The 18,851-nt window shown below is 34.8% G+C and overlaps 2 protein-coding genes across 2 annotated transcripts; one reads left to right on the forward strand and one right to left on the reverse strand.

Annotated features, from left to right (window-relative positions):
- Positions 1–519: 519 nt before the first annotated feature.
- On the reverse strand, positions 520–9,770 carry LOC126809526 (uncharacterized). Its single transcript, XM_050534152.1, has 2 exons — positions 9,696–9,770; positions 520–2,150 (listed from the first exon to the last, which is right to left on the reverse strand). The coding sequence occupies exon 2, from the start codon at positions 2,107–2,109 to the stop codon at positions 520–522; it is 1,590 nt and encodes a 529-aa protein (XP_050390109.1). The 5' UTR covers positions 2,110–2,150; positions 9,696–9,770.
- LOC126811390 (uncharacterized) lies at positions 9,222–18,667 on the forward strand. Its single transcript, XM_050536976.2, has 4 exons — positions 9,222–10,677; positions 12,546–13,004; positions 13,519–13,632; positions 15,291–18,667. The coding sequence occupies exons 1-4, from the start codon at positions 9,891–9,893 to the stop codon at positions 16,049–16,051; spliced, it is 2,121 nt and encodes a 706-aa protein (XP_050392933.1). The 5' UTR covers positions 9,222–9,890; the 3' UTR covers positions 16,052–18,667.
- Positions 18,668–18,851: the final 184 nt, after the last annotated feature.

An 18,851-nucleotide genomic window follows, 5' to 3' on the forward strand; every position in this document is an offset into this window, starting at 1 on the left:
GGATAAAACTAAACATTAACGACCATTCGTTACGTATTTACGAAAAAGATACGAAATAAACTTACATCGGGATATGTGAAATCCACGGAAATAATTCGTAACCTTTTCGTAAGTTTTTCTAAAGGTTGTAAACTTTTGTGAATTGTCCCGCTTTCGCGTGGTCTATGAATACCACGAATCGGGAGTATAGTTTAGGAAAGAGTTACGATAATTTGTGGGTAATGGGTGAAAATATGCTGAACGTCAAGATAAGGTTACGATTAATTCCTTTAGGAACGGTCTCTGATCGGACGCTGTCCGCTGACCATTCATATCTATCCCTGTTGAGCTGCAATATGAAAATACCGCTCTTCCCCACCTCTGTTCTAGGGCTATTTTGGAACCCTTACCTTCTATTTTTCACCGTGATTCTTTATTTTTCGCCATAAGGAATCATTTCTCACCACATCTGACACAAATTCAAGTAGAATTTTGCGATTTATCTAGAAACGAACAATCATAGGATTTAAAATACTTTTATTAATAAAAAGGAAAAATCTGCTTCTTTACATTTTCTGGCACCGGTAGAGAATTCACTTTCATTGATGATCTTTGACAAGAATTCAAAATAAAGAGACAGCAAAATCTTTTTAATGTCCATACTGTAATCGACTCATTATTCACAGACTGGACTAAATTTGGGAGGAATATATCCATGTTAGCTGAATCCATGATTTCTTTTATTGATTGTCGGTAGTTAGCATGAGACATTGTGCATAACAACATATTTAACAGTTCTACCGTTTCATATTCCAAGGCGTTTAATGTAATATGCCAATCTAGTAGTGATTTGATAGAAAATCCAGAACCATTCGGGTCACCACCGTATTGTAGAAACAGTTTTATAATTCTATTGTCATTTTCTACATTCATGGAACATAAACACGCTGCTTGAAAAACAGATATTTCCTGTTCTGGAGTTCCAAATATGGCACGATAGTTTGGGCCCGCCCCGTTCTGTAGAAGCTGTTGGCACATATTGAAGAAAAAATCTGGAAGGCCTCTATATTCTGTTTCTTCACCTTTCTTCAAACTGAATTGTACATAACGACTTAAAAATGCATGAAAGGCAGAGGAAAACGGTTCCCTTCCGAAAGCACCTCCAAAAATGCCATTTTCCATGATAACTTCATTAAAATTGGGATCGGCGCCTGCCTCTAATAATAATTTGAGACAATGTAAAATGCCATTCCCTTTGATCTCAATGTCTTCCGGTCCAAAATATTTATCAATGAAACTATACAGTGGATATGTTCTCGAAGGTACACACGCTTTTACATCAAAGCCATACTTCAAAATCAACGATGTCATTTTAGCTAAACTCGTAAATTGTTCTTTTTCGAAAGCATAAACGTAGGAGTATAAGACATGAAATAGATTCATGCCGCCATATAGAGATTCGGTCCTAACCCCATGACTTAATAAACAATCAAGACATTCAACTTGCATTTTAACCAAAGAAATCTTAACAGAATCCTCCAAATTTGCATCCCCTGCTCTTTCTTGTAGAAGTAGTTTTAGGGAGTTGGGAGAATTGCTATAACATGCCAAGGAAAAATAATCGCCTCTTTGTTTTAAGCCGATATATCCCTTTAATTGGCGGAAGTCTAAAATGGTCTTAACACAGCCAATGTGACCGGCAAGGGAAGCAACATCAAGTACAGAGAGCTGATCACGTGTTGTTGAGTGAATATCAGTGTTATGATTCGTGGTCTCGGAACTCAAGGATATTCGTAAACTTCTGCACAGTTGTTTAAAATAAGATTTATGTAAAATTTTGTCATCGAATTGCCGTTCCTGCAGGAACATAGTTAATATAGTTTTAAATCCTAATAAACAGGCGACATGCTGATAGGGATATATATTTGGCTCCTGGAGCGATTTGAAGTAACCACGAGTCAAGAAGGTACCAACAGCGATGACGTTATTGTGGATAATAGCATGGTGGAGAAAATCAAAATGGTTTGAATCATGCCATGCTATGACGTCCTTCATGGGTAGTTTCTCAACAGTTCCCCATAGATTTAATCCATCATCTTGATTCTTGATTGACGTCAATACTTCATCCATTGTATTCTTCGATTGTCAAATCACATTAGGTGAGAATCAATCTGTAATATAACAAAAAGGACAACTAAGAATTTGCCATTATATATTAAAGGGGATACGCGCCAGAAGAGAGAGAGAGAGAGAGAGAGAGAGAGAGAGAGGGGGGGGGGTAACGTCCACTCGACACAAACTAGGGACTAACATATTGTTTTATTTTATTTCAATAATTCGCTCGCTTGCGCGTAGGGGTCTTTAGCAGTGGGACTAAACAGGAGCACCCGGAGAAAACCCACGAGGTTGGACAGCGCCAGAATAGAAGTCTATATGAACATGAAATAGAAACTGGCACAATACATGATTCCATCCGATCAAATTATGTCAGTAAATGTTAATTTGAAATTTTCATTAGTTTTGATCGATTTAATGACGCCATCATTATGTGTCTAGGGTAAGTAAATAGCAATATAAATTCTGCTATACGTTCCATACAAGTCATTCCATTCTTTTCTTTGGAATTTTACATTAGAAATACTTATGAAATATCTGGCTTGATGCCCCGTTATCTGCGCTGAACATCTAAGAAGTTTAATAAACTCATGTTCTAAAGTTGCATAAACAAGTTAAAGTGATAGATCAAGTTTGTAAAATCAGTTATAAAAAGTTTGTAAACTTGCAGGTCACTCAACATGCTTCGTTGTGATCGTTTATTTTAAGAATCTTTCATTTATACTTCGCGTTCCATTCAGCTATGTTTTGGAATATTTTCCGTCTTGATTAATCCAGTCAAGCAGAAGAGTAGGACGTTAAACCCTATTTCATTTAATTTTGAATATTTTATACGGTACTAATTTTCAATCAAGGCCAAAAGTTCTCGAGCTTCAAAATTTGGCTACCACTTTTTATTTTAGACATTGGATTAAAAAAATAAGTTGTCAATAAAACTGCCATTCTTTTAGATTTATATAATTCTCACCGATTGCCGTCAGGGGGCAGATTATTAACTTTTAAACCATACCAAACTGCGACTGCCTATCTATGGTTAGATTCGCTTGAGAACAGACACTAATAAGCTAGTTGATCAGTTTCATCCCACTGCTATAGACCCCTACGCGGAAGCGAATTATTGAAATAAAATTGAACCATGTGTTAGTCCCGAATTGACCTAGTTTGTGTCGAGTGGACGTTACCCCCCCCCCCCCCATCTCGCTCTCTCTCTCTTTCTCTCGCACACACACACACAAAGTAGGTGGAACTCTATGTGTCGTATGCTTTTAAACCTGCTCAATAATAAGTATCTAGTAGATCATTATGACCAGTGGTTGAGAGCATGGCATTCAACGTCATTAAGGTGATTACATACAACAAGAGAACCTAATTAACTAAAGCCTACAAGCAATAATAAACATCGTTTGCACCTAGTCTTCCACCATTTTATTACACGGTGATTGAATGGCTAATTTGTTTGGACCAGATCAATGTGACTATGTTAATCAACTAGATCGAATCTTGGTATTCAGAATACACCCTGTCCTTAATGACGTCAACCATAACACGTGCCCTTTTACTGATAGGTTGAATTATTCTAGTTGACGTCAGCATTACGTCACCAAGTCCCTGAAGATAAACCTGTAACTAGGGATATAATGATCGAAATAAAAATAGACTCCGGCTAATCAAGATAAACCTTGATAAAACAAACCAGTTTATTGAATGTTATTACATGTATATCTAGACAAATTTGTACTGTTTAATTGTAAAGTGATAATACTGGGCGTATTTTAAACAAAGACTTCCTCGTGAACATGTCGGCACAATTAATTATTGTTCCGTGATAGTATAAATATAAATACGGAAATTACATCGTGTTTCATTAGCTAAATATTAATAGACCGCTTTAATTTGGGCCAAAATTTGGATTTGATATGATTTCAAATGTTGATTTGTTTTTTACGATGACATTCTTTGAAATTTTACGTCTATGGATAAAGCCGGTGTTATGAATATAACCGATTTTGTGTTCCCCTGTAAGCCAAATTTGAAACTAAAATTAGTAAACAAGGCCGACTTCGATGCGAACACATTTAATCGTATAAATGTTTCACCATCAGTCAGTACCGGATTAACCATTTAGTAAAATGAACACAATTTTAATATCAGCATGTATAGTATCGTGTTTTACTTTGAATTAGATACCGTAATCGTTTCGGTGCTTAGGTACTCGGCCCTGCTATCACAGATCAACCCACTAACCCAATACGTTATTTTGACCAAAATCAAAAAGGCCGGGCCCCTTTAAAGCAGCTAAATCACCATTCTTTGGCAACTAGAAATGGACAGAAATGTGTCGCAACGCATATTATAATGTTATATGTCCCTTTATTACAAATGGCGCTCGAAAGCATTCTGTCAATTTAAAAAATTTCATTTTGTCTTAAATATTTGATATCAGAAGCCCATCTTTTTACGGTAACATAACAACATCAATGTTGATTTAAATTGACCAATAAGTCATGATTGCAATGTCGAAGACAGTGGATGGTATTAAGTTAGCGACTTGCCTCCTTTAAATTCTAATACCATGGAGTTCGGCGGAGTGTTCTGTATTCAAATATGGGACATTTTACATATTTATGAAATGTACAATTCATTTCAAACAGACTTTCATTTCCTTTATGGCGTTGTATGTCTTCACTTCGTGTGAATAAAAGTTGATTTTCATGAAATAAATAAATAGAAGAAGCGCTCTATTAAATGAAAACTTAAAAGAAACCCTAGAGAATGTTATACAAGACGTGCATAATTGATATGTCCCGCTTGTGTTCCGCGTCTTGTTTTGTTTGAACGTGATGTCGGTTGCCTTACAAAATGCCTGTCACGCAAGAAATATACATCATAACGTCACTGAAAACATAACACCGGGTTAAAATTTGAAATTTAAAGTGAAAATCTGTATTTCTTTTAAAAATGAAATAAGACTTATTCTGTGGTATGGTGGCAACCCCACATATGCCTACATCGAGGTTTGTCTTCCGATAGCCTGGGCCGGATTAAAGAGAGTGAGAGAGAGAGAGAGAGAGAGAGAGAGAGAGAGAGATGGGGTTTAACGTCCACTCGACACAAACTAGGTCATCTGGGGACTAACATATGGTTTAATTGTATTTCAATAATTCGCTTGCGCGGAGGGGTCTTTATGATACAGCGCGCACGTGCTAACCATTCGTCCATCGAAAGATAATCCTGGGATAGATTTAGGGTCGTAACTAGCTCAGGGGTGCTGTAAAATTGACGGACAATGTATATCTATGGTTGACAATTTTTTCACGGGGGGGGGGGGGGCTGAAGTTAATGGCCAATTGTTACTTATTGATTATTAAGCCAAGGAACGTATTTTCTAAATAAAATGGTTTTCCATTAATTTCCTTTTCGTGTGATGGCATCACCTTTCATTTTATAAAAAGGGAGAATTTGGAATTTTACTTGTAAGTGTTGTGCACATCTAGGGGGGTTGGATGGCTGAATGGTTAGCGTGCGCGCGCTGTATCATAAAGTCTGTCATTGAGTCGACTGGCGTGGTTTCGAATCCCCGGTTGTACGTGACAAGGAGCAGGGTCGACTGTCCAACCTCGTGGGTTTTCTCCGGGTCCTCCGGTTTCCTCCCACTGCTAAAGACCCCTGCGCGCAAGCGAATTATTGAAATAAAATTAAACCATATGTTAGTCCCGAAATGACCTAGTTAAACCCCATTTCTCACTCTCTTATTTGTGCACATCTACATATATGTCTATTTACAAATAAGGGCCCATTTTCAAAATTACAGTCCCGTCGATGGTTGCGTACTCTAGTCCTCTTTAACAAATAAACTATCTTCTTTGAAATACATGCGCAGGTTAAAATATATTCACCCATGTACGTCATGTGAAATGACAAGTTATTAGTATTATAAATATACTATTTTGGGTGCAGCGATATTGTTTTTGTTTTGTGGGCGCGTGTATGGTCTACACTGCTGACTTTTATATTTTTATTACGAAAATTGTTATAAATAAACACTCCATTATATCAATCATGTGCACCAAGCAGTGACGTATAGGTTTTGTGATGCCCGACTATGGGCCAACTCCTTAATTGTACGTCAAAGGCCTCAAGTTTAGGGCCTAGTACTGAGAAAGGAAGACATTTTAAATGTGTCAAGTTAAATCAAATGAACCTTTTATTCACATTAAATATTATATCAGCCATATTATACCACGGATCCACTATATACCCTGAAGTTAACAGCGATAAAATCAAAACCTTTGGTGTTTTATTTTGGTTTGTCGCAAGACATACACTGCAGATAATTTATGACCTGTTATCGCTCACAATGTCAAATGAACGCGGACATACAAAATAGTATACTCGTCATCTGGAAATTTTATATCTATAAGTTTATACTATTCATATTATTCATAAGGCCCGCCTTTCCGGTTACATCATGCATTGAAAGGTGTGACAATTGGAATAACATTCTTTTTAAAATAGACATACGTATAATTAAAACAGACCGTCATGGTCCGCGCATATTTTGCAGTATAAATGATATGTAGGATAACTGCACAACACACAAAAAAACAAAAAAAACTAGAACAACAGACGATACGATCAATTAGATTCACAAGGCCGGATAAAACCAGGCAAGTATTGTGTATTTTTTAACGGAAACATTTATAGATCAATTATAGACCTGATGATCCTCATTGGAAGTTCAGTCGTCAACATCTTGGAGGGCATTCGATGAAATTTAACACTCCATATCCCGTGCGTGTACACTGGTCTCCGCTGGTGTCTGTCGAGCGTAGTGGTCATAAAAAGCAGTTAAGATATTTGACTTTGTACACTAGGAGGCACACACTGATCCGCAGTGAATATTCGCTAGGCCGCGACAATCACTGATAAGGATGACATCGATGCGACTTAATGAGCCACAAATATTAACTTTTTTCCTCCGACAAATTAAATTCTAAAACATTTCTTTTATGTATTAGAAAAATAAATAAAGACGTTTTAAGTATTTGTAGGTAAAAATTATTTCCTATTTTAGTGTAAATGGGTATTAAAATGAATATAAGGCGACATTCTGCTCGAATCAGTAACGTCTTATGTAAACAATGCACGCGCCATTGAGTCAATGATAGACGCCGCGTGATATGACGTAATGTGCTGAAGGCAGTCATCTTTTACAGAGATATTAGAAGACTTTCGTATTACTCTGTGAAACAGATTGTATGAGGCCGAGGAAAAGGAATTGTAATGATTATCTAAACGGAACTAAGCTTGGTCTAATACTGGATATATTTCAGCGAGCGACGCGATGTATTTTTGTTGGTGATTTATATAGGCCTGTAAGTCTAGACTTACGTTTAAACAGCCCTTTACGTAGTTTATGGAAGTAAAGATATGTCAGTGGCACGGGACCCTACACAGTGCTGCAAATGAAGCATGTGGTGATCAGAGACTCATCCGGGGAAGGCATATTGAGAAAGATAAGTAGCGAGGATTCTAATGTAGGATAAAAAAATAGACCTATATTACCTGCTCCATATATTCCCAATTGTCTAACTCGCCATAGCCTTTTTCGGCAATAGATATTTGAGGGTTAAATCAACAGTCAGGGTGGATACCTTGGGCTTCCTAGTGGTTTCGAGCGACAAATCCCTTTTTTTCAATTTACTTTAAAAACAAATACGAGGATTTTTGAGAATTGTTACACGGGTTCCCTCACTGAAATTGTAATATAAATTAATCAAACACGTAATTATTTGCCTTTCTAAAGATACATGCCAAGTACTTTTCCATCTTGTATGTGGGACGCTGTATAAATCTAGATTTAGAAATATCTATGCGTGGCAGAATTATACTTTTATATACAGAAAGTCACAGAAAGGTCGATATATAATATTTGGACAGATAAATTAATACGAACAGACGGAACAGTGTATAACAAAAGGTAGCCTAGATCAGGGACCAGGGTCGGATTACGATTTATTGAGGCCCTATATTATAAGCACTTTAAAGATTTTTGTTGCTCCCATAATATATGTTATTCAAAACATAAACAATAATAAACGATAAACAACCTCAAGCACCTCTTAGAGTTTTTCTGGGGTTTTATACACGTCATTATCAATTGTGACAATACAGTAAGGAAAGCCCCCCAAAAATGAAAATTTTTGAATTAAATATTTAAAATTTGGCATCTAACAAAGCAGACATTATGTGGTGCAGCCATTCCCATGGTACCCTAAACACGTTCTTATTTTGCTTAATGGTAATTCAGCCCTGCAGGAATGAAATAAAAAGTTATAATTGATTTATGGCATTAAATCATGATTATGATTACATTTATCACTTATTGGTCAATTTAAATCAACATCGATGTTGTGATCCTACCTGGAAAAGATCAGCTTCTGATATCCAATATTTATGACAAAATATATATTTTACCATTGCTACACGAATCGTGTCCAATAAGGCGTTTAACACGGGATTCGAAGAACGAGGCTAGACGGGGATCACGTGGCTAAGTGGGTGAGACGCTGGCTCGCTAGCCTGGAGGTCGGGTGTTCGATCCCTGCATTGGCCGAGAAAGTTCATCGAGATTTTCCGGCGTGGTTCCCCCTTGTCAGTGATGCAGGACGGAGGGTCCTACTGTTCTGCTTCAATTGAATATTCTATAACATACAAAATGCGCTCTACAGTCACTGGATTTATTAATAGCGTTGGTCCTATACTAATTATGTTCATGTTAATAGTTTACACTCTCCATGGTATCAAAATTCACAATAGATTGGGCTATATTGCCAACAGTTAAATCACAAAGGAAATGTTTTGTGACTTCAAAAAGCCTATAAGTAATGCATTCAAATTCGCCATTTTCTTGAATAATGCAATGCGGACATATATGAGCCTTTTTGTAAGCGTTATATTACTGTTGCAAAGAAACGTAAACATTAGCTTTATCAAGTCTATTACTCATGTGCATGGACGTTATCAGCAAGGATAACCTTGTGTCGGCGATTTCATAGTAGCGGCTATAATATATAGGGATAATAAACACACTACCGTTTTAAATTGTAAAATCAGGAAGTCGACTTTATTAAAATAGCCACTTTTTGTAAACTTAATCACCTTAATAGTTTTCCTCTAAAATCTATTTTCGTTCATTTTATATTTCAGCATCAGCCAATATTGTGTTGGCTTTGTTTACGATATGTGCCGAAAAACATCGTGACGTCAATTTAACAGTTTGCTTTTAGACACACGTTTTAACCTAGAATACAAACCTGGCTAGTCAAATCCGGTTGCTACGGTGAGATATGAACGGTATCGGCCCGTTGTTAAGCAGTGTGGCGAATGACGTCGCAGATTATGCGTGTAAAATGAATTGGCTGTGCGAGGAAATAGGTCGCTGAGTCACACCACTATGACGAATACAAGAGCTTGCGTAGCAGGAACAGTCTATTATTTTGCGATAGGGTAACAGACGGGTTAGTTTGTATCAGAACGTGTTAAAAGTTAAATAAATGATAGCTGTCAACAGAGGGAAAGCAGAAGAAAGAATGGAATACCTGTTGGTGATCTAAGTAAGGCGAAACAGTGTATAAGTTACAGGACACGTGAGCTGCACGAGCCGGGTTTCAAAGACCTATATTCACCGAATGGTTATAACGTCAGCAGCCAATTGGGGCTCGTGGATGACGTCATTCCAGCCAAAACAACGTAGACGGTCTACTGTGTAATCGGATTGTTTAGGATAGACAAAAATGGATTTGAGAAAACCAAAGGCTTCAAAACAAGACAAAGAAAAGAGTTTGGGGATGCCGGGTACTGTTACAGATAGTAATATCATGTATAATATGGTTGTTGTAGCTACAGACCATCTTTTACAGTACGCTACGACAAAAGGCCATTACACCATAAGTACAGTCTCTCAAATGACGAAAGCACAACTAGCCGAATTTCTTAAAGATTTCTATTTAACTTTTAAAAACTCTCCTGATGACATCATTACCACCATTCGTGAAGGACTACATCAGTTCTTTCTAAATGAAAATGGTTTTGACATTATTAACGACATAGCGTTTGATTACGCAAATTTAATTTATCAAAGATGTGCAAAGAGGAAAGGACTGTTAATGAGCAGAGAATCTATGTTGGGACAGTCAAGTCCTAGAGCTTCTCCAGGACCCAGAAGTTCACCAGTGCCATCATCCTATTCATTTACAGGAATAAAACCAGTGAAACAATCAAGAATTCAATATGAATCCCTAAAAAAATTATATTTAAGTGATGCCTTAGCAGGAAATTATCCTGAATCGTTACAAAACAAAGTTTATTTTGACGTTAATTTATATATTATAAATCGCGGGAAAGATTGTTTACGAACTATGGTCAAGTCAGATTTTGATATCGGAACCGACGAAACTGGTCGAAGATATGTTTGGTTAAAATATTCGGATAAATTCAGTATTCGAGAAGTTGGTAATGTTCCAGGCGATGACAGAACTGTTAATGGTAACCAACTTGGTGACAGAATGTATGAAAGACCCGGTAAGTTTAAAAAAAAGTGAAATTCATGTAAATATCCAATAAAATGTTACTTTAATTTAGTACAAAACACATGTTTAGTACATTTTAATGTGATGTAATTTTTTAAAGGAAATACCATATATGGTGATAACAAGTGATTTATTTGATTGATGTGTCGAATTCATAAACAACTGAATATAATCATATCCTATTTCACAGACCATGTATTAAAATAAAACTCCATACAGCCTGTGTTATGTAATAAGAAATTACATTTAATTTGGGATGATTAATAGCATATCTTAGAGGATGTGCTTCTTCAGGGTGGCTCAGAAGGTGGTTTAAGTTTACATCACATTAACATGTATATATATATATGTATGTTGTCATAGAGGAGGTAGGATTATGCTTATCTTTATACAACATAACAACTGATATCAACTGACAATTGATATTTCACCTAGCTAACAAATGTTTGGTTTAAAACTTTTGTACCTTTTATTAATTTTGTTTCCAAATCCTTTAGCATTCACATTTTATCCATGAAATTTAATACTTTGTAAAGAATAGCTTGTTGTATGTAACATAGGTTTATAGGGGTATATTACACATTATAATACATGGATATTGATCTTTCTAATAATTTTAACTTAATTGATTAATGTTTATAATGATAGTCCTGTTATATTACACAACATAAACACCACATAATGTGTATTACTATTGTTTGTTTAAACATATTTTCTATTTATATATATATATATATGTATTACATAGCTGAATGATATGTATATAAATGATATCTCTGTGTATGTATATTTAATTGAAATCTAATGAAGGCAATAAACAGGTTGCTAAAAAATATTAGCTCAATTATAGTAGCAGTTTACCCTATGGAATCATAATTTACATGTACCTTAATACAGTATGATCAATCTGATTATAAAACACAGATCCTGTGTCTTTTCATCTTTATAGTTGAACATTTGGTTTTCCTTGTCATCACTGCACTAGGGTCTTGAAGAATTGTTAAATAACTGGCGTTTTGGGTGATATGAGGGATTAGCCTATCAAATGGTCTGTTGAGTCGAGTTCTTATTTGAGGTGCACCGAACTGTGGGTAGACATTTGCAGCGATAGAAAACAAAACAAAGTGGAATTTGTATTTCCGAATTGCCTCCTGACTGGAACACTGATGCTGATTGGTGAATTGAATTTAATCTCAAAGCAACTAGAGTTCCAGTCAGTTGAAGCCAGTTGCCCATGTTTAAAATTCTGCGATGCACTTCAACCAGCGGCAACTAGTTGTCGTCAACATGAGCACTCTTACAACTGGCGTCAACTTGTTTCCATGGAAATAACATAACGTGATAAGAGACTATGTGTCATGTGAATTGATAAATCGGTAAAATGGAACAAACGAAAGGCATCCACTTTTCAAATGTAGTTATAGACAATAATGTAGTTATAGAATTGTGGCAAAACTGACCATGCCTTTGGATTGCTTCTTCTAAGGTATTCACCATTTTGTTGATCATGTGATAAAAAATTAATAGTCACATGTTAAGTGTAATTGCTGTCAGTTCCGATGCGACATGAGAACTATGAATTAAGTTACTGTCAGTTGCCCTCAGTTGCTGATTGATTGACATAAGTACACTTGCAACTGGTTGAAAGCAGTTGCTCCCATTTGCAAAGTCGACATAAGCCCAACTTTATATAGGTGCCTAAAGAGGAAACTCTTTAATGAACTCTGCACTAATTGGGGTATGCTCATTCTAAATCAGACCTTATTCTTTAATGAACATTTCTCTTTTATAGTTTGTAAAGTTAACATAGGTATTATGTTCATTTCATATTGCTGATGAATTTCTTTTCTTTAATTTCAGGTGATCCAAGATGTCCATTGGCATCCTTTCTAAGATATGTCACCCATCTCCATCCGATGACCGATGCATTTTGGCAGCGACCGAAACGTCAAGTTAATGAGTCTGATTATGTTTGGTTTGATAACACAGCATTAGGAAATAGTTCGCTGAGTAAATTCATGCAGAAGATATGTTTACAAGCGGGTTTAATGGACAGCTACACAAACAACGCAATACGAGGGGTGTATATTCCAGCAGTAGAGAGTATATGTCGTGAAGATAGCGGGGTAACGCAGCCACAGTCTGTGATGCAGGTTATACCAGAACCAACCATTAAAATAGAGAAGTTAGAAGAGTCACCATCATTAGAATGTCTTCAGGTAGAAAGTGGTGTCCAAGATGATGCTTCATCCTCTGATAGTGAAATAAAAAGTGAACTTGACGATAGAGATGTTAATAGACTTGATGATCAAAGTTTAGGTAAGTGTGCTGTTATTTGTTCTAGTTAAAGTTGGGGGGGGGGGGGGAGGGGACTGGATCAAGTTTGATTCATTAATAATATTTTTAACTGGAAACAGATTAATATGAAGAAGATAACATTCGCTTAATAGAATGTGCATGAAATAATACAATCGCTAAAAATAATGAGAATGCTTTACTGCCTCACTGCCTCACTTTATTATTGTCACAGGGATGAAATGTGTCACTTGTAATCATCCAATGCACCATGTTTGGCCATCCCTGCTCTAGATGAATTATTATTTATCATTAACTAACATTAGCTGATTATAAGACATATTTTAAGTTTTCATGAAAAATGATCTGCAGGCCCTTTTTTGTTCTATTGCACAGCTGGTCTTGCCAATTATATATCCCATAAACTTTCTGAGATCAAGCATGTCAATAAATTAATAAGATTTATATAATCAAACATTTAAATAACTTTGTAAGAGGCTTTATCATTAATATTATATTATTGTTTAAATCGTAATAGGTTTAAGAGATTCTAAGATGGAGGTATTAAATTTACTTCAACGATTAATGGTGAAAGATATCCAAAAATTTGTTGATTGGTTAAAAACTGTTCGAGTAGAAAAAAGTGGAGGAGGTACATTATTTTTTCAATTTTATTGAAATTTTTTAGTTAGTCTAGGTCTGCATAATGACATCACTCTTTCTTGCTGGCCAAACCTAGGTGTCTTAGAAAATATCAAAAGCCTTTTAAAGGGCAGGGAAAATGAGTAGGAACTTGCACTGTAGCTGTATCCAGATTCTAGACATCTTACTTGCATTACAATTTATTGGGCATTATGAAGCAAAATCCCATTTGTGATAAGGTGATCAGCAAAAAAAATATTTACTTTGCTATACAATATAAACATGTGACTTAAGGGCTTGGTAGCTATGTATCCAAGTTCAGGGTCATATATTTCTTATGGTTCAGTTTTGGGATTTGGATTTCAGAGTTTACTAAAAAGGAAATAAACAGAAAATCATGTACAATGACGAAAATAGTTAGTGAATAATTAATATTGAATATTCTTATACGTCCAATTTGCTTGTGGACACTCTACCGACTCTACGGGTCACAATTTTTATCCGATTTTGACGAAAACTTGAAATACATGTTTATAACCCAAAATTCTTCATTCCTTTCGATATTGCCGCATATCAGATCGTAACTTCCTGAATTATTGCACTTGATTGTACGAAAGATCATGTTTTTAGCTTGCGGTCCCTCTAGAGGTCCCAATTTCAATCTGATTAAAATACAGATCTATATTTCGTTCCGTTTTTTTATACTTTTGATGGCTTACACTACATAAAGATCTGAGGTTATACAAGCGGCTTTTGACCCTATGACATCAGACATTTGATTATCCAATCAGCATTGATGTTTCTAGTGGATTACCCACAGTTTTGTGGAAAACTTGCCTAAAGCTCGCAGTAACAGACCGTTTCATTGGCTAATCCCTCACACCATCCATAACAACTCTTCCAGATCCTAGTGTAGTAAAGACAAGTAAAACGAAATCTTGAACTATAAAAAACGAAACGAAATAGGATCTGTGTTTTAATCAGATTATCACAATTTTTATCCGATTTAAAAAAAATGTTTGAATATATCTCTGTTACACCCTAATGATGGTTGAGTTTGAATTTCATACAAATTGGACCAAAACTACCAGACAAAATGGCCGCCCCTCTACGCAAATATTGTAAATATATGGTATATCAAGGTTGTCGACCCTCTAGAGGCCACAATTTTGATCCGAATTTGATAAAACTTGAAATACATTTTTGTAACCCAAAGATCTTGGTTCCTTCCGATATTTGCGCATATCGGATCATAACTTCCGGAATTATGGCCCTTGATTGTACAAAAAATCCCGTTCTTAGCTTGTGGTTCCTCAAGAGGTCACAATCTTTATCCAATTTAAGAAAATGTTTTAATATATCACCATTACATGATAATGATGGTTGAGTTCAAATTTCGTGAAAATGGTACCAAAACTGCCGAACAAAATGGCCGCCCCTCGTTCGCAAATAATGTAAATATATGGTATATCAAGGTTGTGGTCCCTCTAGAAGTCACAATTTTGATCCGATTTTGATGAAACGTGAAACTTGTCCTACTCATACTTTCTCTTTAAAGTCATCATTAATACAAAAAACTCCACCCATTTTTAAAACTCAGCAATTTGATAATTCATAATTTTTGTTTCAGTTTATCTTTTATATTAAATTTTTTTCCCCTATTTTTAGAATTAACTGTTTTGTGTAGCCCAGTTGATAAAGCAACCATTGATCCTGAAATAACAAATCCAACCACCAATGGTGATAACAAGGGAAATAACTCCACTGGGAATGGAGTAGCCACACAGAATGGAGAGAAGAGTGCGGATGGTAGTAAAAATGTTCATGAAGCGAGTATGGAACATGAACATATGGATTCTTTAGAAGGAATATCAATAAAACAAGTCGATTTTCTCACTCTAGATTCAACACATTGTTCATGTAAGGAATTACGTCCTATGAAAGTCACCATCCCTACCTCCGATACGCTTCTTGTCACAGGAATTACCGAAGATACACAGTTGCTACTTCACCGTAAATGTGGTCAAACAGTTGGTTCTGAAAATCTTAAAGACAGAGTATTTTATTCAGAAAATGATTTGGATGTAGCAGAAGTGGCAGCCATGTTAAGTACACGGACACGGATTAGCTCACCAGTCATCACACCTCATTCTCATTCAAATTCAGACTTTCAATCCAGTTTGCCTCCTAGAAAAAGAATGACAGATTCTTTATTTCAAATGAACTCTCCTTCTGCGAAAAGATTGTGTAATATTCGAAATATTGATGAAGAATCAGAAAGTGACATTAATTTAGAGACAAATTTAAACTGTTTAAAACCAGCCACATTAAAGTCTTTACCATTAAAACACAAGAAGAAAGTGAGATTTAGTTCAGGAATTCAGGCCTTTAAAATTAAAACAGAATCAATTCATAGTAATACCAATTAACAGACGTGAGGTTGGGATAAAATTGATTGTAAGAGAATAAAACATCTGGTAAAATATTAAATTGTTTAAATTTGCTAAGTTTTTAAATTAGCACTGTAATAATTTTAGTATTTACATACCGGTATGTATATATATATTTATCCATGTTATTGTTATTTGTTATATATGTAGTTTAATCTACATGTATTTTTACAACAACTATTATTTTGTATGTATATTTTGGCAAAAGTTTTGCATAAAGAAATTTTGAGAAGTTGAATTCAGCCTTGATATGTATATTTAGACCATAACTATGAACCTATTGACAGCTTTATTGTACATATAGACCCTACTTTAAAGGTTAATAAGTATTAATAACATTGTCTCTAATAATATAGATACGATAAAACAATTCAGATTTATGTCTAATGATTGATGAAATGTGATATTTTAGAGATAATGTTGAAGCCTACTTGATATGCAAGAGGTGCATTTTGAGTTTTTTTGAGAAAAAAAAAGTGCTATAATTTATTTATTTTATCCTATTTGAGTTTGACAAAAATTTGAGTCCAATTGAAAGACTTAATAATGTATAAATTTTATCCGAGCCTAAAATTAATAATAATCTTACCTGTATTTAGTGCTTAGTTGTCATCAGTCCATGACTATAATAGTATAGTACAGACTTTCTTGTAAATAACAGAAGTCACCATTTTGGTAGTCGTTGCTATGCATAGTTCAATAAGCAATATAAAATGCCATTTTAGGTTTAATGTAATAATCTGATTTTGAGCTTTCTTTTTTAGAAATAAACAGTCTGATATACATGTATACATATACTATAGATCTATATAATCTTATTGTACACCATTTACATGTAAAATTTTGTATCTTAAGCCTTGTACAGATTATCACACATTTATTCAAAACATGGCCATAATATGTTCATGGACATGCGTATGATCATTTTCCCAGCAAACTTGAAACTACTCGAAAATTATCCTTATAAGACATATAGAAATAGATTATACTAAAATCAACACAGTTATATGGATATACTACTTCGGAATAATATTAATAAAATTCAGAAGTAGTATATCCATATAAGTGTGTTAATTACTTGAAAATTGTATGATATTCAACATTTTAGCTGCATGTTGCATCTACACAACATTTCAAGCCATTGACTAGTTCCAATTAATCTGGATACCATCACACAAATATATGATACTATGTCTTAATCATATGTTCACGACTTTCCTGTTAATCTCCAATTGAAGTGAAAGAGACTTTTATATAAATAATTATGGCATATTAATTATATGATAATTTGAATCTGATTTCCTAGTTATTATATTTGTAAATTCATGTACATTAAAAACATCAAGGAGCATGTTTTTAATAAGGTCTTGCTAAATGTTTCTGATATATACATCAAAGCATGGTAGACAAAAGGTTCTGTACTGTCCCTGATTGTAAGAATCTGTTCAAAGTACTAAATTGCAAAAGATGTATCTTTAAAATGTCAGCAGTCGAAAAATGGTTTAATTCCATTTAGTACTTACGAAGATATGATGAATTGACGATGAGCAGCTTTAACCAATTTTTATACGCTCACATTGAAATGTGGTAGTATATTGTCGTCGTCTCTGTCTGTCCGTCCGTCCGGCGTCCACAATTGCTTGATTTTCAGCAACTTACGATAATTACTGCCGGAGTAATGGCCCTTGATCACTTTGAAAAATCTTGTGGACGCTCTAAGGGCTGAAGCTAATATCCGATTGACTTTAAATTTATACACAGTGTTTTAGGTCATGAGACGAAGAAGTCTATTCATTTTCAGTGATTTTCGATAATTACTGCCAGAGTTATGGCCCTTGATCACTTTGAAAAATATTGTGGACACTCTAGAGGCTAAAGTTAATATCCGATTAACTTTAAATTTATACAAAGTATTAAAGGTCATGAAACGAAGAAGTCTATTCATTTTCAGCGATTTTTGATAATTACTGCCAGAGTTATGGCCTTTGATCACTTCAAAAAATCTTGTGGACGCTCTAGAGACCAAAGTTAATATCCGATTGATTTCAGATTGATACACAGAGTTTAAGATCTTGATACGAACAAGTAAATTTTTATGACTTGAACAGCTATATCCATGATATTAAAAGTTTTGTATACTAAGCGTTAGCATGGGGGCAGAACTTTATAAAAAACAAACAAATTCTAATGGTTTTCTGATAATTACTTCATGAGTTGTTACTCTTAATCAGATTTTAGTGTATTATAAATATTTCATTACCGAAAAAAGTAAAAATATGCGACAACACTTGTTGACTGCCCGGACGATTTAGCTGCTGTTGGCGTATGTTTCGTTGTCTGGCAACCTATCTTTAGGAGTTTGTGTTAAATAAACGAACAATTTAGTTTTGTAAAGCACGATGGGATAATTTGTGAACTTTCTGATTATAACTTGTATATCAATGCTCACAATATTATTTGTTGGCCATGTTTTTCCTGTATAATTTGTTTATGAAAGATTTGTAAGTCCAGATTTTTGTTGTTAAATTTGTTAATGAATGTTCAAGTTGTAAAAGTTATTTGTATAGAATAATAAAGATTACAATTAAATTTGAATATTTGGTTGTTGGACTCTTTCTTTAGTGTTAAAACTAAAGTGACAAATAGGTTTTTTTTTTAACATACCCCCGGCCCTGCCTATGTTCCTTGAAGTAAGGATAGCTGATATTTTTTGAGATTCTTAAGCTTTTTGACATTCTCACAAGAGAATCTATTCTTAAATCTAATACAAACAATTAAA

This window comes from Patella vulgata, chromosome 2, assembly GCF_932274485.2.
Source record: "Patella vulgata chromosome 2, xgPatVulg1.2, whole genome shotgun sequence".
NCBI lineage: Eukaryota > Metazoa > Mollusca > Gastropoda > Patellidae > Patella > Patella vulgata.